Source organism: Cebidichthys violaceus, unplaced genomic scaffold (genome assembly GCF_023349555.1).
Source record: "Cebidichthys violaceus isolate CVI_PGR_0920_01 unplaced genomic scaffold, fCebVio1.0.p SCAF_2, whole genome shotgun sequence".
NCBI lineage: Eukaryota > Metazoa > Chordata > Actinopteri > Perciformes > Stichaeidae > Cebidichthys > Cebidichthys violaceus.
The window spans coordinates 9766293-9788261 of record NW_027176372.1 but is presented as its reverse complement, the minus strand read 5'-3'; the positions used below and the strand labels follow the sequence as shown (position 1 = coordinate 9788261).

Here is a 21969-nt window from a genome sequence, read left to right as displayed (position 1 = left end):
GTGTGTGTGTGTGTGTGTGTGTGTGTGTGTGTGTGACATATTCTGTGCTGCTTCGCCTGGCAGAAAGCTGTGAGGGAGACTGAAATAAGAAGGCTGAGTTATATGAGGGAGGGCAGGAGGATATCAGTAATAAAGCAGCTCTATGGGAAGGAACGCCAGCTATGAGCCCCTGTCAAGCCGGACGCAGAGCGCACAAACACACACACACAAACACACACACGCTGGTGCATTTCTGACATACCTCTCCCTTACACACGTCTTGGTGGCACATTAGCCCACTTTCTCTCTCTCACACACACACTGTCACATCTGAGCTCCTGAAATAACAGATAGCTCCAAATTGAATTAGCCGTCTGATCTGTGTGCTCCTGAGTGGGAGGAAGTGGCCGATATGAAGCACTGCTTGATCAGAGGGAGCGGCCAGGATTCCAACTAAAGATTTCAGGCCTGCTCTCTCCTTGAGTAGAAACACAGAGAACGGGGCCCTTCCTCCCAAGTCCCCCGGTGCCCACGGGCCCCTAAGCTGCCAGGGAGCCATCTTAAAACAGAGGAAGGAGGCAAATAAACAAAGCGCAGAAAAAACTCCAAACGGCACCTCCTGTGAATTTCTTCGCGGCTACGACATCATTTGAACAGCGGCCAGGGGACAATTAACTTTCCTTTTTTTCTCCTCCTGTGTCCTCTGACATGGCAGTCGGCAGACATTCTTCGGGGCTCTGAAAGAACGATTTGTCACTGTCGACAGCGGCGCACTGTACTGCCGAGCCAATTAAGCTCAAGGTGCAATTCGATACAGCTTTTATATACACTGCGGATAAGATGGAGGGCGGGGGGGGGGGGGGAATGCACGTCTGCATTTGTGTGTTTGTGTGCGGGTGATTGAGTGGGGTGTGCGTGCCCGTCTCTGTGTGTGTTTGTGAAAAAATGGGAGACTAAGTGGAAGAGCATTGTGTTGGTGTGCTTTACAGCGGCAAAAATGTGAGTGAAAAAAAAATCCCTCAAACCGTGAGGGGGGGGGGGGGGGGGGGGGGGGGGTTTCTCTTGCTAGTTTAAACACTTCGACATGAGCAGCACCACAGAGGGGCCTTGTTCTGCAGGCTTTAAAAACAACCCAACAGGGACTGAACACTATGCAAACTTAGATCCCCTACACTCCTGCACAGGCCAATAATATCCTGGTGTCATTAGTGATGAACACCTGTGCCTGTGTAGCAGAGTACAGACAGTCAGAGCGAAAGACAGTCAAACATGCAGACAGAAGTAGCTTCTTTTTCTCTTTCCCTTTTAAGGAGGAGCCGTGGACAGTGGAAAGGCGGGGGACGATTAGGCGCATAGATGGATAACTCCCGGCTAAAAATAGAGCCACAATCCTGACTGTGATTAATGGGACCAACGCAGGTCCTTGTGGCTTTCAGCGGAGCCGGGCCCTCCTCCTACTCGCCCATTTTGAGACTATCGCTCCTCAAAGGACGCCACCTTGCTAGCGTTCCCCCTGCTAGCTTTATTGTGGCCCTCATGAGCTCGAGTTACGACCCAGGGGAGAGGTCAACAGTCCACCCATTGATCGGGTGCACTAAGGCTCCGGTCTAAGAATGAGCAGGTAGGTCAGTCACCAGGGGTGTAAATATAGACAGTGCAGTGCAGTACGGTTGCACTGGGGCCCGTGGGGTGAGGGTGTGGGCGGGAGGGGGCCCCACAGAGGGTGCGAGCCCTGCAGCAATGTATTGGCATTGAAAGCTAGTGCGAGTGATAGTCATTGGCACCTCGGGAGCATGTCAGTGTTCAAGAAAGAATTCATGTTACATTCAAGTGGTGCCATACTTTTTTTGGTAAAGTCAGCAGAAATCTATAACAAAATGATATGCGTATTCTACATAAACTATATATAAAAAATAAACGATAACAAAACACTATTTAATTAAATGAATACTTTCTTAGTGTTTTTTAATCATCTACAGATATGCAATGATGATTGCTGGGTAATATGTATGTTGATGCCCAATGTCAAGTCTCGACATTATATGACAGCTAGCTTTGTCTTTGGGGTGACCATGGCTAAGTGGAGAGCAGGGCCGCCTCAGAGGGTTGGCGGTTCGATCCCCGGCTCCACTAGTCTCATGTCAATGTGTACTTAACCCCAAAATTGCTCCCGTAGCTGCATCTACGGTATATAGATAGATACTGAATTGTAAGTCGCTTTGGATAAAAGCGTCTGCTAAATGACTGTAATGTAATGTCTTTGACTGCTCTACTTTCCCAATAAAATAACCTAAGTTACTCATTATATATGTCTACTGTGATAAAAGTGTTCGTAACATTGTGCACTAGTGCCAGTTGTAACAGCGTGCACTAGGGCCCTTCATAACAGCGTAAACTAGGCCTTCATAACAGCGTGCACTAGGGCCCGTCATAACAGCGTAAACTAGGCCTTCATAACAGCGTGCACTAGGGCCCATCATAACAGCGTAAACTAGGCCTTCATAACAGCGTGCACTAGGGCCCATCATAACAGCGTAAACTAGGCCTTCATAACAGCGTGCACTAGGACCCATCATAACAGCGTAAACTAGGCCTTCATAACAGCGTGCACTAGGACCCATCATAACAGCGTAAACTAGGCCTTCATAACAGCGTGCACTAGGGCCCATCATAACAGCGTGCACTAGGCCTTCATAACAGCGTGCACTAGGGCCCGTCATAACAGCGTAAACTAGGCCTTCATAACAGCGTGCACTAGGGCCCGTCATAACAGCGTGCACTAGGGCCCGTCATAACTACCTTGTGCCACTGTCACAGCTGGGGACGAGGTCAAACTTTATGTTTTCTTAAGCGACCATTCCTCAGGAGAACAGACAAATAAATCCAGACTGCGGTTTTCAGTGGGAGCGGATGTTTGTTTGGATCCCTCTAACAGGTCAACCAGTGGCTGAAGTGTGTGTGCATGCATGTGTATATATGTGTGTGAGTGGCTTTGTGCAGAGGAGAACAGGGGAAAGAGTGAGGGGGGTTGAGAGAGTCTGGAGTTTTGTTTTCAACAGTGCTTGGTGCCTGAGGCTCGTCGTTTACAGTTTGCAGTTGTCACAACAAGCAAACTATGTACAAAAATTGCAACAGCGAGTGGAAAGACACGCCGCAACTACGGGTGATGATTACATGATACAGAAACGCACAGGAAACGCTTAATTTGCGCTGTCTCGCATTCTCAGTACACGTTTCTTAAGTGCAGCTTAATTGCTTTAAAAGTGGGTGCACATCGGTAGCCAGTTGACACATTGTTATAACCCCTCTGGCGAGTGTGTTCCTTCATGGTCCAGTACAGTTTATTCAGTACATGTGTGCTATGCACAAAGGTCTTTTTTTGGTCAGATAAGTATGTGGAATGTTAAGTCTCCAAACACAGGTGCTTCTTATGAAACGGGAGAGATGGTTTAGATTGCCGCTACATTGGCAGACGATGTGTGCACATAACACACCTAAAGCTGGTCAAATTTGATCTAGGTTTTAGAGATTCGACAGCTTAAAAGATATTATGGTTTCCGAGGTAAAGCAAATATTTTATCTCTCGTCTCATCTCTGCAGAACAAACTATTCCCTTAAATATTACACTCAGCAACTTTAGTGATGGAGGGGCTGGCATGTGTGTGTGTATGTATGTGTATGTATGTGTGAAATCTTCTGTCAGGAGCCGCCTCTCCAGCTGCAAAGAAAACAATGGTCCTGTGAAAACATGATAGGGGCAGCAGGACTGATTGATTGGGTCTTGTAGAGGGTAACAGATAATGAGCTGACATGTGATTATTGGCTTGCTCACATTCTGTAACTTCCGTGACCGTTTGTCCGAGAACATCTTGCCAATTGAGAGCCCGGGAAGGGAACAGAGGGAGCGGCGCAGGATGCTTCTGTCCTTGGGCTGGCGGGAATGTGACCGTCTGCCTCCACACCCACAGGTCGACCACAGGGGCGCTCGAAGAGGCTGGGAATGCCAGGCCAAGACAAATGGGGACGCCCAGAGGAGGCCCTGCCCCGGGCCTGTGCAGCGGCTCTCTGAGCTGCTCTGGCCTCCCAACCTCCACAACACTCACTGTTATTCTAGGCTGAGGAACACTCCCACACAGAGGGCAAGAGAGTAAGACGGGGAGACTTGATGCCAAGGAGGACTGAGCACACAAACGGACACAATGGAGTTCTAAAAAGTAAAAAAAGGTGAGATCAGAAGTGATTAAATGGGGTTAGGAGACTAAAGGAAGTTTAGCAAAACAGGAAACAGAATGAGGACATTGAAATGGCGTGGTGAGTCCAAATCTAAGAAACTTAAAACTGTGTGCTGAATGTATGGGTTCACTCAAAGTAACAAAGGAATACACCCAGCTGTCAAAAGGTGGAAACCAAACTTCTCAGACACTTTCTAAATTGTGGCTTTGTGGGACAAACACAAGTCAACACCTATTAATTAACATGGCCAGTGAAGGGAGTGAGGGGATGACCGCCACGCTGCACCCGTTGGCCTCTCCCTGCGCCATCCAAATTAGATTTACTCCAAAGTATTTATAGGCTCCACTTCCAGTGACAGCTAATATGATCGTTGAGAGGAGAAAGGGAAGGAGCTCGAGGAGAAATAAAAGCTTGAAACGGAGACATAAATTCTGACCGAGGGCTCCTTCGCAGCGGCGGGCTCTGTGAAGGGTGGAAAAGTGTGCGAGCGAGTGAGATGGGGTAGAAAAAAACCAACATAACAAATCAAACATACAAAGAGTTGATTCTGTGCTGAGGGCAAAGGGGGCTCGCTCAGGGTGGGAAGCTCCGCGGTGTACAGAGAAGGCCTGTAACCTCCGGCAGCTCTGGGGTCGGTGCTGACGGAGGGTCAGAGGTTGTCAGGGAGCGCCGGTTACGGGTGTTTCTGGAGAGACGGAACAATGGTGGTTCTTATCAGGGAGATAGAGAAGAGAGAGAGGTCAGCCTTGGAGTTTGGCCCGGGGGGACATCCTGGTCAGGGAGCCTCTAAACGGACGCATTCTTCGGATACTAACTTTATCTTGTAAAAATGAGGGACGCTGACATCCCACACAAGATTCGTTTACATTCTCAACCTTGGTTCCAGCAGTCGGTCCGGTGACGGAAATGTGGCTGACAGATTTGAGACGCGTGTGTGTTGTGCAAATGTCCTTGCCAACAAACATGCAGAAGTCTCCCCACATTCCTGTCGCGGAGAGGCAGACCAGAAATACAGCCCAGAGTGACAATTTGGCCGGCCCCGACTGTACACACAGCGAGCACCCGTGGAGCAGTTTCACTATCTATGAGTCCTGTTTAGTGGTCAGCCTGCGGTTTCCTCCAGCAGCTCACAGCGGGACTCCTGCGATGTTCACTGCATCGTTAAGTTACTTTCAAGAATGGGCTGGAAAAACAGAGTGAGAGCGGGCCACCGGGAGAATAGAAAGATGGTTTAGAAGGAGACGCAGGTCAAAGCGGAGGGTTAACGCGAGAAATGCGAAACCACCCAAACCCTCAACCAGGCTTTTAAGACGTTCCCACAAAATGGCTGCTGTGTGTCGCTGCGGCAGACGAGCGGCAGGGCCCGCGGGCCTCGAGAATGGCCCTGCTGTGTGCAGAGTGTTTGTGGACTGTGGCCGGGCTGATGGACACGACCCAGGACCGGGGCCTGGAATCAATTTAGTGTGTCCAAAAAGTGCCTGTGAATGTAAATAAAGCGCTTGAGCAAACAAACGCTTTTCCGAGAGGCACACACAAACACGGGGGGGAAATGCGCGGGCCTACAAAACGAATCACTCGCGCAGATGATGAGAACCCGGTCGGCTCTGTGCGCTTGTATCCACAGAAATTAAAACCAGGGCTCTTCTTCCTGCCTTCTGGCTAATCTTAGGGGTTTTATCCACGGATTGATTTGAGAAAGCTCCATGGCGGAAGACCAACAAGGGCCCAATAAGAGGGTAACTTCATCCCCGTGTTCCTCTCCTCTCCTCTCCTCTCCCATCTTGCCCTCCACTGCCACCCCACTCAGCCTCAATAACCGGGGACACACAGGACCTTTTGGCCGGCTCCGGCGAGAGACTGCAGCTCTTACTGGCCAAGCCTGTTGACACAGATGGTGGCGAGCTTCATTATTTTTGTGAGGGGCGTGGAGGAGGTGGGTAAGGAGGACGATTGGCTGAATTTACAGAGGTTGTTTATAAGCTCTTGGAGGGACGGAGGTAGCGAACACTCGGTCAGAACACGTCCAGTGTGTTGCACATGATCGGGCTCTCCACCAACAGCGCCCGTCAACCTTTCAACACTTCCTCTGCCCTCGTGGCTTTGACGTTTTCATCAAGTTAGAGCCTTCGCCAGAAATATCATACATTTCAATTTTGGAAAAAAGTCGATACTCGAAGTTCACCACTAATCTTCTGAAAGATAAACAGATTTTAGTTGGCTACAGAACGATTATTTTGTCGTCCAAGGATGAGAGCAGTCCACATTCCCCCCCAAATCTCTCTCTCCTCAAACTGAGCAACAACATCTGTTCTTTTATCTGTTTCTCTTTCATATCTCTGGGAAAAATAAATCATAATTACGCCGTTTCGTAGAAACGCTCAAGCTCGGTAAAATCAGTGCATGTTATCTCAACCAAAGCCTTTTATGGTTGGAGTTTGATAATTTATGCTTCTGGTTGATAATTTCAGTTGGCGTGAAATAACAAAACTGAGTCTACGGCTACGCTGGCCACTATGTGAGGCTGTACTGAGGCACAGTGTAGAAACACAGTAGATCTGTCAGCATTTAAGACGAAAAATCTGACTCCACAGCCTTTTATTCCATATATTTTGGAAGATCATTCACTCCTGATGGGGGTGGGCCTCAAACAGTGATACTTTTTTTTGTGAAGTCTGCATGTTTTTCCATCGAGGACTCGGGCCATGTGGGCGCCCAGATTCCTCCTCCGCCCAAACACCTGCACTCCTCCGTGCACATCTGCATCGTCTGGGCCTGTTTCCTTCTGTCTCACGCAAGCCTGTGGGACGCATGCCCTCTTACCTGGCAACCACATGTGGACATCTGTGTAACTGGAAGCAGTTGCTCAGTTAATTAGCTGTATGAAACTATATGGAGCTTAAAAGGAGGAGGGGACAGTTTACATGGTGGATGCATCCAGAGCTAATGTCAACAGTGTCTGGATTATGGCTGTTTTTTTCTTTTTTTGATGAAGACATGTGGCAAACACTAGTGCGGAGGACCGGCGCCGTGTGACTCACCTATCAGGTGCCGAGGGTGCGGAGGTCACAGCTGCAATTAATTAACATACCAGGTTCTGGTATTGGCAGCACGTACGGCCGTCAATTGGACCCACATACGGAGTCAGGAATGTTTAGGTTTCCCAGTGTATCAACCGTTAGACTTATCAAAGGTGTTTTTGTCTCTTTCTGTACTTTCCTCGCATTCTTTCATCGCCTCCTTCTTTCTTTTACTCGCTCCTTTGTTCCAGCCGCAAAAAAAAAATTCGTAGCAGACCTGAAAGGTGAGCCCGGCCTCTCATCGTAAGCCGCGTGTTTCACATTACAGGAATATTTCCACGTTGTATTTTGCTAACCCCTGGCGCTGATAAAAACGCTGCAGAGCGTCCAAAAAAGTACGGCCTTAACTTCGAGTGACCGAACGTCTGAGAGCAGGGCCATAACAAGAGGCCCATTCAACGCGGCTCCTGCTGAGCACGGCGAGGTACAGCACACAGCAAAAAGGCTCAACGAGGAAACACACAAGGCTCTGGGCTGCTGGGCCGTGGCAGAGCCCACCGACTGTTGGCTTTCAGACTCCTGAATGTTTCCAAACGGAATGAAAACCCCATTTTAACAAGTTATTTAGTCTAGCAGTTAAGAGTTAGACTCTTTAAAAGTGGTTTAGAATTGAGTGGTCAAAAAAAACACATTTCTGTGGATTATTCCCACGTTTTCTCAATGAGAAACATTTTGTTCCAAGAACTAACTTGAGTCAATAAACATTTCCTTCAGACTTTATACAGTAAATGTGAAGTGTGAGGGGGCGCAGAGCAGATTTAATGGAGGTTCTTTGTTTCCCCACAGAGGCCGTACAGTCAGAGACCAGGTGTGCATGAAAGCACGGATACAGGTGAGCCCTCATCATGAGCGTCTGACCTCGTCATACGGTTTCACAGATTACAGGATTTAAAAAAAAAAACTACACACAGACAAACCCGTACGCTGCTATACACATTTTGGGATTATATTGGCAAACCAATTTTTTTTTTCATGCTTATGATTTAGTTTGTCTGAATGTAACAGATATTTTGTAATATGTGACTGTAATAATCTATACAAAATTATAGACATCCAGAGTTAAAAGCATTTAAAGTGAGACTTTGTGACTTTGGAAAGAATTAAACTTGAAACAAATCCTTGTTCAATTCAATTCCCTTACAGGTTTAGTTGGTAACTTTTGGTGGCTAATGTTAGCTAACTTCAGCTAGATAATACTACATTAATAATCATCAGATAGCTGACTTTATGTCTCTTCCCTTCTTGAGTCACTGTCTCCCTACGGTTTTCAATAGATCATGTGTTTTTTTTATTACCCTATCACATGTGTGAAGTTGTAATTGATTATAGCTGGTGTGATGGTGTTCTGTAAGACCTAACACCAGAATACTTCACATCTCCCACCACTTCCATTAAAGGTTTTAGCCTTAAATGATTTGGAAATTAAAGCTGTTCATATCCCCCTTTGTTACATTTAATTTATTTGAATAATTGAACTGATTGATCAATTGAATCAGCTGACACCAGAGAGGTCAGCGAGTGATCTGTCTGGTGTGTTAGCTGTAACCATACCAGGGTCTGGCTGTAAGTCTGGCTTTGGAGGGGTGAGGGTGATGTGGGGGCCACCCTGTCCTGGAATAGCTGCCCTGGCCTGGAATGCTCCGGGGAATGTGTGGCGTGTGGTTTGATTGGTCGGGAGGGGAAGTGTGTGTGTGTGTGTGTGTGTGTGTGTGTGTGTGTGTGTGTGTGTGTGTGTGTGTGTGTGTGTGTGTGTGTGTGTGTTGTGGGTGAGCAGCATTAGTGATCAGAAGGTTATGGAATCTGTGTGGAGAATGAGCGAGGACAGATCAATCACTACGCACGTTGGGAAAACATCCTCTGTGTGGTCAGCAGGTTGACAGCCGCGCTGCGTGGGGCTCTCGTCCCGGCCTCCGTCCTGTCTGCACCTTGTTGTTGTGACTTCTGTCACCCCCCCCGGCTCTTGTGTGCGTGTGTGCACGCCACGCCGTCGCTCCGCTCTCGGCTTTGTGAAACTAGATCTGCCTCGTCCATCTCAGAGCGGCGGAGCACAGACAGGCGGCCCATTAGGCCTCATGCTCGGCAGGTTGACCTTTGAACCCCCCTCCCTCCACCCAGTCCCCTGTTTGACCAAAATGGGCAGAGCGGCCAAGCTAGGTCAGCGTTTTGCCGGGACATCACGGTGCTATCAGCGGCTATCTGTGTGTCTGCCAGTGAGCGGGGACGCTCCAAGGTCTGCAAACATTACTGGCTTGTGTACAAACAGCTTGTGTATGTGCCTGCGGACTCACTCACACACATTAAAAGATGGAGGTCGGACTTTAAAGGGTGCTGTAATTTCCCGCTGTGTCAACCTTCAGCAGCAGAGGAGACAGTTTAATGACTGTGTGTATGGAAGCAGAACTGTACAGTCAGGCTAACAGGAGCGTGGAAGAGAGGGCATCAGACTCTCACGGCCCGGCCTGCTGGAAGCGATGGCCCTTGCAGGATTCCTGCGTTAACCTCGGGTTCCTGCTCTCGCTCCCTGCCCGGCGAACCCAAATCTCTGCCACAACATCCCCGACAAGAAGGACTACTCCCTCCGCCGTGTTTGCTCAGCTGCACTGGCTTTGTGTCGGCGTATCGAAACCCCCTTGTTCCCACTGCCTGGCTGTTTTCTCCCTCTCTCTCTGTTTGGTTTCTTTTCTCCCGACGGTTTGTAGCTCCACTTGTTCTTTGTTTGGCTTTCAGGAGAGCACGTCTGACGTGTCCGAGGGATCGGCGGCAGGGGAGGTCGAGAAGTCGGGTGAGGCGGCTACCTGAGGAAGTCTCACGTCTCCCACTGCATAGTGTCACGGTGGTGTCAACATGTACAGTAGTCATGTAAACGCCTCTCTGCCTTGTGTTTGGGACCGCGATCGTTCTGACTCGCCGCACACCGAGCCAAACCTATTCATGCACTTAGCAGTTTTTAAGTAAAAAGCTCTAATCTGGTTAGCAGCCTGACTAACTTGAAAGCTTGTCATCAACATTTTTTCACTTGACGTAATCGATGTGGATGCGGCACCTCATTTGTAGTGAGAGTACGTTTTCAGATCCAGTTTGTGTCTCACCTGCAAAGATGCGTAACCGCTTGCGTCTCGGCGGCGGCCCCAGCCCTGACACTCCGGTGCACTCATCTTCGTCGTCGCAGTCACCGCTCTCGAATCCCTCCTCCCCCTCATCACCCCACGTGTTCGCTCCACCTCCGCCTCCACGCGACCGGGCTCTCCAGCGTTTCTCAGACACGGTCACCAGCCGCAGCAACTGTGGGACAAACAGGAAGAGGTTAAAGGTAATTGTGTTAAAACAAAAAATGTGCCTGTGCATTAATGGTTCAACAAAGCTGTTAAAATAAATAAGGGGTGTCTCTTGATGGGAGTGTGTGCTGTATGATTAGAACAGTTCGAGGGGGAATTCCTGACAAGAACTCGGTGAGATCTAAAAGCGCTGGTATTTACCAAACCCTAATTACATTCACCAGGCAGGAAAGGAGTTTTGTTATCGGTGCCAGTTGTGTTATTTCTGTCCAAACGTGATTCATTCAAAGGGGTTGTGGCTGTGTCTCCATGTAATTTACTGGTAGAAAAAGAAACAGTGGGGCAAGCGGATTGGTACGACCGTGTTGTTACTGGCAAACGTCCTTGTCTTGAGTGGTTGTCTCAGGGCAACAGGGACACAATAACACCGCATAACATGTGGCCATCAAGACCTCGAGATCTAAAAATGAGAGGGTAGGATGAAAGATGAAGAACAATGTTTGTAATATTCAGACTTATTTCATTGAACCAGTTACGATTGGAAACCTCTTTTTCAAGGGAGAGCTGGCCAAGATGGCAGCAGAAAAAGTTGCAGATAAGATAATAAATCAAGCAACAGATTAAACAATGCTAAAAAAAACTAAAAAACCTAATAATATGAAGTCGGCTATAAAACATTTAACGCAAGCTCTAAAACAAATGGGACATAATTTGCAACAGAATCTTATTCCAGTTTGGCCTCTGGGCTGTAAAAGCAGTTGTTGTTCAACTCGGATATTTTCCCACGGGGGTTTACAGAAGCTCATAACGTGTTTGTGCAAAACATACCAGAAGTGTTTATTGAGAACTGCGGTAAACTAATCAACTCATAAATAATACACAAAAGTCCAAGAGCTGTGACGCAAATACATAAAGAAAAATCTCTGAATTCCTCCTGACCAAGTGTGAGAGGAGGGCAAAAAGCAAAATGTGCACATTCAATTCCGAAGCGGAGCAAACACAACTTTCACATACTTTTGTTGTGGAGCTTTAGAACAACACAGAAATAAAAAACAGAAAAAAAACCTTTTCCTGTCTTGTGACCACGGGTGAAAAACATGTGAGCCTTCTTGGAGACAAATACATGGCCGCTCTCTGGCCATCTTTCAGCCTCCACAACATCGCACATGATTGAGAGCCCTGCCAAGGTAACAGATGTGCTAAATTCCTGCCTCCTTCCCTCCGAGCCTCCTTTCATCTCACCGCTCTTCCTCCTTGTTTGCGTTTTATTGATTTCCTTCCTATCTGTATACGTCAGCATGCATTTTTCTGTTGTTGTTTTGGGTTGTTTTGGCTGGCTATGGGAGCAAATTGAGTTCAGATGGGCCTTGTCTCAAGTCAGCTGCGACGTCTGCCTGAGATCTGACTGTGTGTATGTGTGTGTGTGTGTGTGTGTGTGTGTGTGTGTGTCTGTGTGTGTGTGTGTGTGTGTGTGTGTGTGTGTGTGTGTGTCTGTGTGTGTGTGTGTGTGTGTGTGTGTGTGTGTCTGTGTGTGTGTGTGTGTGTGTGTGTGTGTGTGTGTGTGAGAGAGAGAGAGACACACAGAGCGGAGGTATAAAAACGCAGAACTAATCACAGAATTACGTCAGTAGTCAGAAGATAAACAACCCTGTTCCCTTCGCCCGCATATACAAACCAGTCAATCTGGGTTTTACAAGTGACATAAACTCTAAAGTTTGGAAGGGGGAACACACAACACCTTGTTCCCAGCATGGCCGCCCAACAAGCCTTCTTTCATTTCTCAACATTGAGGCCATACACACACTGGATGACCGCAACATTTCTAAAAGCCTGGTCACTTCAGGCAAGGGGATGGACAAACAGTAAGTCACAGACAGGACGGTTGATCCGTGGGGACCTTTTGACTTCTGTTTGAGGCTGTCCAGTAAAAGGCGCCACCTGTTGACAGAGCATGAGCCCTCGGGTGTCCCATTGAAACAAACTCCCAACATGATGTACGGCGGTTTAATGTACTGGACCGCTTTGTTGCAGACGGCACTGTGTTTGCCTGCGTTTGCCTGGAGGCCTCCGTAGATTTACTGAGGTCCTGAAATTCCTTCTCATGGTCTGCATCCTGGCAACTCGGTTGGACTTTGGGAGGGGAGGGGCGCCTCGCAGGCCAATTAAAAGGCAAACAAACACTTGGAAAGCGAGGAAAGAAAGATGTGGTTCAGGGTATTTTTGAACAAAACCTAAAAAAAGGTGCGAGGAGTGAGGGGAAAAACATTTGGGAGCAACTGTCGCGTCCCTGTTTAGAGTTCAGTCTGTGTGAACGCTGCCATGTGTAGCTCACCACCTGCCAGCAAACACACCGACTCCCCTCGACACACACACAGAAACGGGCCATCCTCTAATGCACTGTGTGCTGATGTTAGGAGAAACAACGTAGGAAGCTAAATGCTAAAATCAGCAGATGCTCACAAGGACAACGAGAACATGCTGATGTTCAGATTGTGGAACGTTGACATCGTTCATCTTAGTTTAACACGCTAGCATGCTAATATTTGCTAATTAGCAAGTACAGCTGAGGCTGATGGTAGATATTTGGTCCTAATCCAAAGTATTGGACAAATTCATATGCTGACCAGATGATGGAGCTAGATTAAAAAAACAAAAGTGATAAAAATGAATTCTGAGAGGAACGTGAATGTTTTTACCACATGTCATGAAAATCCATGTGACAGTTGTTGAGATATTTCAGTATGAAGCCAAATGCGGTGACCGACCAACTGACCAAGTTAAGACAGATCCATGTGAGAGAAGTGGTGATCAATAGCATACAAGCTATAAATGAGAGCAGATGAACAGCAGATTGAAGAATAATAAGAAAAAAATGGGTTTTCGGGAATTAGAATAAGAATTTGGCTGCATATTCCTAGGCGTGGCCTAAATGGGGTAGAGCAGCGAGCCGTGCCCTTCTCCACAATACGGTAGGATTGGGGGGGGGGGGCTGTGGCTTCTGCCCCACTGGCTGACTGCCACTGCCACGGCTGCGGCAGCGAGGAGGGGTGGGATGCATGTTTTTGGCATGCTTTTGGCACGGTTGAGCCACAGTGCGATCCGGCAAGAGCCTCCACATTTACCACAAGAGGGAGAAACCTCAAGTCGCTCTGGGCTGGAATCTTCTGCAATTAAAAAAAGAAAGGGAAAAAAAACAAGCAAAAGGAAGCAGGGAGGAAACAAATAAAAGAGACATTTTTTCAGAGAAATGCTCCAGTATGTTTTCCATTAGGAGGAGAGGAAATCTGGCGCTCTCACTCTCTCTCTCTCTCTCTCGCTCTCTCTTTCTCCTCCTTGTATTTCGAGAGTCGGGAGCTGGCTCGGACAGCCAGCTGGACGCGCAGAACATGCAATCAGGACGGCTGTAGGCGTCCCGCAGGGCCACAGTGTCCACCTCCCCTTCAACACAAAAGCGCCAAGTCACACCGAGGAAACAAAGCCAAAACATGTGGCGGATTGCTCAATGCGGGCCAGCCCAGACAGAGACACAGAAACCGCAAGTCTGTCACTGCCTCCCACACATGACATGAACTCCACACAGGGTCACTGCTCCACACGACAGCTGCAGCTGAGCCCCTGAGTCCGAGCCACTGGTTGACCTGTGCTGATAGAAATCAACCTGCACTCACTGATCATCAGCTGTGGACTCTTTTTGTTCTTAAACGTGAGCCGGCAGTAAGATCCTGCTTCACATTTGACCATGAATCACAGAGGAAAGGACCCAAGCTGAAGATAGGGAAACAAATATCTTAGCATAAACGTCATCACTGTTGAAGTGAATGAGTGATGTTGGGAGTGAGTAATGAAGACAGAAAGCCTCCAGAAAGAAATGCTCTTCTTGTCAGTGTGTGTGTGTGTGTGTGTGTGTGTGTGTGTGTGTGTGTGTGTGTGTGTGTGTGTGTGTGTGTCTGTGTGTGTGTGTGTGTGTGTGATTGGGATCAGGCCCCATGTTGTGTGTCCTCCTCTCCACGCACAGGACAAGTCTGGACAAGCTGCTCATGACTCGGCCCAGACGGAATCTGCTGCTCTGAATGTTTCTATCAATGCCTCAGCACATCTTGTCTACAAATCTAATCTACAGAACTTGAGGCTCGGCTTCCCAAACGGAGTATTCTCGCCAATGGGTTCACCACAAAAGTAACGTTTTTAGTGACGACACTGATGACCTGATCTCTGGGTTTACAATCATACAATATACTGGCTTAAAGCTGCTTTGATCGATATTAACAGTTGGTCAGGTGACCAGGTGTAAAGTGAAATGGGTCATATTTAGTGACAAACCCACAGAAAATGATCACAAGTCTGCAGTTCCCCTCAGCTTGCAGAGCTTTTTTAGTGTCTTTCAGTTAATTATTTCTGTTTTATCGCCCTCATTTTGACTGTTTTGGTTGACTCTCACCGCTTTCATCAATCTCGCAGCTGTTTGTAGCAAAAAGTTACAAAGTTGGCAACTCCCTCGTGAACAAGGAGGATTCAGCAGCTAAAGAGACAGATATTTCCCTCAAGAGCTGATGGACACCAGACGTAAACGCAGGGTGAGTTCAACAGGACAGAAACACGGCTGGTCAGCTCAGTAGTTAGAAAACAGGGAACTATTGTTTCAACAAAGTAGGCGAGAAATTAACTAACTACAAAGTACAGCAGGTCAAAGTTCACCACGAGGTCTGTCTGTAAATGTTTACAACTCACAGTCTGGGTGATGACTTGACTGTTCACTTTTGTTTCTCTTCAGTTTGGCTTGTGTTTCCTGCCCTGTTAAATTTCCTCTTTGCAGTGTTGCCGTTCCCAAATCTCAGTGATTTACTATGTGAGTCAAATCTTATCATTCCCTCGTGATAGAAAATGTGGCCAAAACTAAGATAGTGAAACACAAACTGTAATAAACTGAAGTTATCAATTCATTTTTAAGGTGCCAAAGAAACTGTAAAGTTTCAGTCTCTGTTATCATGTCACTGGTGAACTTCATGCGTTCAGAGCTTTGGTTAAGAAATATTAAACTATGGCTCTAATTGTGTCCTTTTTATCTCAGAGATCTTGTGAAGCCACAAACATTCTGTACAGCAGATTGTATACTTTTTTTAATCAGTGCAGGAGCCGATGCCCAGGGGACAAATAAAACACACAACTTTTCAGAACAGACTATTTTTCTCAATAAATGAAGGAAATGAGCTTTCCTTACACTAATCCCCCCATGAACACGACGTTTGTGGACGTGCCGTTTGGAGCAGAGGAGCCAGGAGGACGCAGGACGGAGAACGAACGAATGAGGGACGCCTTGGGAGAAAGACAGACAGACACAGGAATGACAGGAGGCACTTTCCACAGAGTGAGTCATGGAAAGCTCCTCAGCCCCGCCGCCAGGCAGCGCAGCGTTTGGGACGACACGGCCTGCCCCGCAGTCGCCGCCCGCTCTCATTACTCAACTTTTATTGAATCTGAAACCGTAAAGAGGAGGGGGACGTATGCTCTCTCATTCTTCTCTCTGTTGCTTTCCTTCCCATCTTGTCTTCCTCTTTCCGTCCACGGTCGAGTATGTCACGCAGCGGGAGCCCTGCCTCAGACAGTTAATGCAGACAAGATTAATTTCCTGAGGTTAATTCCAGTTGGAACAGAACACACAGAGGAAAAAAAGAAAAAAAAAAGGAGCTCTCCAGTCGAGTGTTAAACTGGGCGTGTGTACACTCCACCTTTTCTGACTAAGCCCATAAGGCTATTTCCAGATTTCTCCAGTTTAGACCGAAACCTGAATGAATGTTTAGACTGCGTTGCCAGGGACTTTGTTCCTCTGGTAGATAAAATTCTTAAACCCTCTACATATATTTAAGATAGCAGTTTAAATACATTGCAGCCAGTTCATCTTCTGCACGAACAAACCACTGTGTCTTCTCTGTTTATTCAGACGTTCTGTGTTCAGATCAAGGCAGGGCATGAACACACAGGGTTAAGTCTCCCCAGTATTAAATATATCTGGTATGACAACAATTTTCAATCTGTTTTGAGGCTAACCAAATGAAAATCTTGACTTATGTCTGTGAATGTGCCTGATTGTCTGCATGGGGTTTAATAGTTGAAAAAAAAGTCCCATTCCTGCACAGGCCGCTGGTTGCTAAATCAGATTACGCCCCTCAGACAATCTCTTTTTGTCCGCTGCTCGTCTTCCTTACACGTTATCGCAGTGGTTCCCAGAGTCATGTGTTGCTAAGAAACCCTCCGTTTCGACATCAGCAGACTGTCACTGCGCGTCCCATGATCACACCTAGCGGCGGCCGGTTAAGTAAGTGTATAATGCCTACAGTGGGCTGTGGGGCTGCAGGCAGCCGTCCTGCTAGATTAGCGTGTAGCATACAGAAACCCAGAGATAATGGCTTGAGAGAGAGAGTGCTGGAAAATAGCAAACTGGAACCAGAGGAACTACCCCATACTGACAAGGTATGGCTCTCTAGCGAGATGAAAAGGCGAGGAGCATGTGAGGGGATGATGAAGTCAGGGAGTGCTAACACTTTGACAGGTCCAGAGAGGAGCCTCAGCTCCCCCCTGAGCACCGCCGCCCCAAACAAAAGGCAGAGGAGGAACAGAGGAGGTCTCCGACCCTCGCAGGGAGACCCTCTGATGACCTGGCAGAAACAGGAAACAGGAAGTGTGACCCCTGACCTCTTTCTGTTTGGGGGGGGATTTCAACACGTGACTGTGCCCAGTGACAACAAGGCCAGGATGTGTGGGTCAGATCAGAGACCGGCGGCAGGAAGACTCAGCTGTTCTGACAGTTCAACAAAAAAGCTGAGGATCAGCAGAGAGATATTGGCTCGAGAGAACGGAAAGCCTGGTTAGCGAGCCCGGTGCCTGGCTTGTGCAGCAGGGTTTTTATAAGCCGGCTGCGTGATAATTACACCCAGTGGGGTGGCAGTGGTGCGGGAGCAGAGGGGCGGAGTGGGAAGAGAGAGGCGACCCCGGCTCGGGCCTCAGGGCGGGGACAGGCGGGGAGGGAGGAAGGGAGAGGTGGAGGTAAGGAGGAATGGATGGCAGTGGTAGAAGGCATGGCCGGGCCTCATTAGCAGGCAGACTAATTGGGAGGAAAAGGGCCCTCACATGCTCCGTCTGACCTCCCAGCCAGCAGGGGAGAAAGCTGTGGTGGGAGAGGGGTGTGCAAGTGTGTGTGTGTTTGTGGAGGTAGAGGGGGGGGTATCTGATCGTTGGATTCCTAAAGTCAAGGAACCATAACTCCTCATAACTCCTCAAATCCTAAATACACCGTGAAGTTAGAAGTCTCCGGAAAGCGAAAGGATAACATGCGTGCGTGGTGCTCTAACAGGGATACCGACTCTGCCTCTGCAAACGCCCTGCAGCTCCTCAGAGGTTTACACCAGGTGTCACACTTCATTTAAAAAGAACCCCTCATGGCTTATCCCCACAAACAAATACAGCTCTCCTTCCTCCTCCGCTTCCAGGCCAGTCGTACTTCACACACATAAAAAACAAGGAAGGCGAGAGGACAAGGGCCCTGAGGGGAGGTGTATTAAATAACGCTTCAAAAAACCCTCAGTAAATAACATCAAACAGAAGTCGGACTCTTTGACTGGAGCGAGCATAATGGCCAGGTTAGCAAGTGTAAGTTTACAAAACAGCAGGCCCAGTCTGACACCCACGGTGTCTATTAGTCTGATAGTAAGCACACCCAGTAGGAAAAAAAGGCCACCGCATGCTAGCCTCGTCATGAGGCGGCTTCCATTCTGTCTCTACTGTAATTATTATGCTCTCAGCACTGTGTTCATTCACGCATTTCAAAGCCTATTTGAAGCGCTGCTTTATTTCATGGCCGCCTGTATGCTCGTGTGTCGCCGCTGCGCATGAACTGGAAATCTATCTGCTGTAGTCGTATTCCTAACTACGTGTGTACAAGATTAACTGCTGCCAGTGGGTGCACAGTAAAAGCTGTCCCAGCTCAAGTGTGCGAGTTACATATTAAAGAAGCGCATTCTGCAGGAGCGCGCGAGGTGTCGAGCACACGCTGCCCAGGCTCCGGTGGCTCGGAGGAAGTGAGGCTGCGTGATGGAATTTGTGGAGCTCGGGATCTGGTTTATTTTCCACCCTGGATTCCTGTCCTACCTGCAGGATTTTCCCAGGTTCTGGCTTCAATTAGACTGGGATGCTGGGCGGAGAGAGGAGGAGGGGAGGGGGGTCCAGAGGTTTGGGAGGGTGGGAGGTGGGAAGGGCGACGGAGCTGGAGTCTGTCACACACAGCTCAGCACAGCTGGGGAGATGGAAAGAAAGGCGACGGACGGGGAGATAGAGAACTCTACAACATGCGAACGAGGTGCGAAAAAAAAAGCGTTGGCACGCAACGCCAAGATGTTTGCTCTCCCTCAAATGACAGAGCAGTCAGATGAAATAATTGTGTTTCGCCGAAAGCGATTCATAAAAAAAAATGTGTCTTTCATATGCGTGGTGTTCTGAATGTATCTCTCCACAGAGCGTCATGTAGCCAAGAAGAGACTGTCAGAATAATCTCAGGAGGTCTGACCCTCCAAATGGCAAACCCATCTGACAAATGAGTGGGAAACCCTCTGTAATCAAAGACCAATCACATAATTGCTCTATTTTGCCACTAGCTCAACCATCTCCTGTGAGATTAGTTGTTCGGAGGAGAAACCCGATACTCTGGGAAGTTAAACAGATGTTGAGAAAAACAAACTCATCTCCTCAGAACGAGAGCGCACCACCAAAATAATACGTTCTAATTTAAGAGCGCTGCCTCCACATGCATGTCTCCGCACAAGGGAGCTCACTAGGCCAGTTTTTATAATATTAAAAACGGGAGTGCTAATGTTCTTGTTGAGAAGACTTGTTGGCATCACAGAATATCTCCTGCTTGACGTCACAGTCGGGGGAAAGCGTACTCTTTATCAGCTTTAACACACTGCATACAGGCCACAACCCTCAGACAGGAATTTGTTACACAGCATGCACAGAAATGTCTCCGGCTCTCTCGCAGGCCTGCGCTGTTTAAAGATTCCAAGTCGAGAAGCAATAACCGACGGAGAAAGCCATTTCTCTTCCATCCATTAATAGTGCACAGTTCACTTTAAACTTGGCTGTGGCTCAGTCATGACATCAGCTGCTTCAGGCGTGAGAAAACGCTGTTTTATAAGCATGAGGCGAACGGCTCTGAGAGGGTTTTTTTCTTGTTTAGTTTAGCCTCGCAGAGGCACAAAGGCAAGGGTCTCCCTGCCAGATTGTCTCTGTATCTGCAGATTCTCTGATCAACACTGACAACGTGAGAAATGACACATTTCCGCTGCATAGTTGCATTTCACAGGGCTATCGTCACGGAGCACTTAGGAGTGCAGGAATGAAACATCGGGGGGATTAAAGTTGGAAGGAAGTGGATTCTTTGGAGGGGTCCCATGTTCCCCTCGCTGTTGGGAGAGAGTAGCCCCTATATTTTACGACATGGTCTCGCACACTGCGGGGCTGGGACTGATTCCTGCTTGGAAAGTGGGTCAGTGCAAGCTGGAGGAACCATTGATTGTGCTCACTGCTTGAGCCAAAAGCAGAATAATGTTCATTCAAATGGAAAACGTGTGCAGGATAAAGGAGACTTGCAGGACTTGTATAGACCAGTTTGTGTCCTGAATGCGTGGACAAATAATGTACACATTCTTCAGTCTGCAGCTCTGAACACACTGTACGCAGTGCTCAAAGAAGACATCATGAGACTGGAATAATGCAGTTTTTAATCAGTGTGGCACTCTCTTGGTTGACTTCCAGGAACATTACACATACTATCTCATTGTTGGCCTGTCCTTGTCCACGCCGCGTACCAACTGGGCAGACGAAAGTAATTATCTGTGAGTTGTGGCGTACTCTCCTATCAGATGGTTAATTAGTCTGTTTGCTTTAAGCCCTGCAACATCCAAAGCTGGTGGTCTTTCAGGCGGAGACCTTGTAAAACTGCTTTTAACTAAACAACATCACTTTCTCCAGTGCCTTCAGAGGTTGTTTACAAGACGCCGGCTCAGAGCAGCTATAGGACCAAGAAATACTGTGTATAGTCAATAAACATTTTGCAGGGTTATAAAGCAAGTTTAAAGGTTTGCCTCTGACATCTGCCTTCTCTACTGGCAGATATGTTTTTTGTCACGCTAGCGTCACGCATCCATAGACGGCAATGTCAGTCAGTTCACCTCTTTGATACCTCAGCAAGTGTTGAATGGATTGGCTTGAAATTCTGCATGGATTCATGGTTCCCTGAGGGTAAACCCTAATGACATGCCGATCCCCTGACCTTTAAATCTAGTGTCATCAGGTCAAAGGTTGCATTGATTCGGTGAAATATCTCAAGATCTACTGGATAGAATGACACAACATTTTGTGAAGAAATTATTTGAGACGCAGTTCTTTCACGTTGTCATTGTGAGCAAGTTTTTATTTGATATAACTATATCCTCACTGAACTGTTAGAATGGCTGTAGGCTGCTAGTCATGTTCTTACTTTAGCAGTCACACAATCAATGTGTTTCTAAAATGTTTAAAAAATAGATATAGAAATGGATAGACAAAATAACAGGAACAGCTTATAATGTAAAATTGAAACACCAGCAGTTACCCGAGTGAGTGAGCTCTCTCAGGCACAAGAAAACTACAATATTGTAAACTTCACAAGGGGAGTTTTTTTATTGCTGGACCTTTTTAAGGCGTTCCTGTTAGTTTGTGTACCTCAGTGTTGTGATGATTTGTCGTAAAAAATATCTGTGTAATCTGATTTCTGCACAAACGTCTGAGTCATAAACAGTTTTACTGCACGTGAAATATGCAATCAAGAGCAGTCGGCCTTTTCCTCAGATGTTGATCCAGCCCATTGATGTTGAGATCTGAAGGGAAGTTGGAAATGTGCTTGACTCCGCTGTACGGTCATCAGATATGGGATTAAAAGCTCCCATGTGAATAGCCAATCTGCATAATTATCAGGCGTTTATGTAAACAGAATCAAAAGCTCGTAAATGTCCACATGTAGACCACGTCATCAGTACAACATGGGAGCCAATGAGGAACGAGTGTTAGGTTACCGAGAGCATCTGATCACACACAGGCAGGAATAGCTCCACAGTGTCCTTGTTTCTAATGGATTGCCTGAATGTCTGTAACACAATGAGCTTTGTCATTTTGCCAAACTGCATTTTCTTGCAAAACCTCATCAAAAGCCCATCAGGAACCCGATCCACGTGGTAAACGCTCTGCGCTGCAGCAGCTCTGCTTGTTATCACATCGGTGCAAATGTTTGTCCCTGTCAGGGCAGGAAGTTTTCAAAGGCTTATTCTATTAGAGTGCGTACGTGTACATGTCCTGTGTTTTTAGGATTATAGGATGAT

The 21969-nt window shown here is 47.5% G+C and overlaps 1 protein-coding gene across 1 annotated transcript in view; it reads right to left on the bottom strand.

Moving 5' to 3' along the window:
* gpc3 (glypican 3) overlaps positions 1 to 21969 on the bottom strand; it is a 95298-nt gene that overhangs the window by 3900 nt on the left and 69429 nt on the right. The window contains exon 7 of the mRNA XM_068714298.1: positions 10379 to 10571. Within this exon, the coding sequence (XP_068570399.1) occupies positions 10379 to 10571 (193 nt within the window). The remainder of the gene's footprint in view (positions 1 to 10378; positions 10572 to 21969) is intronic.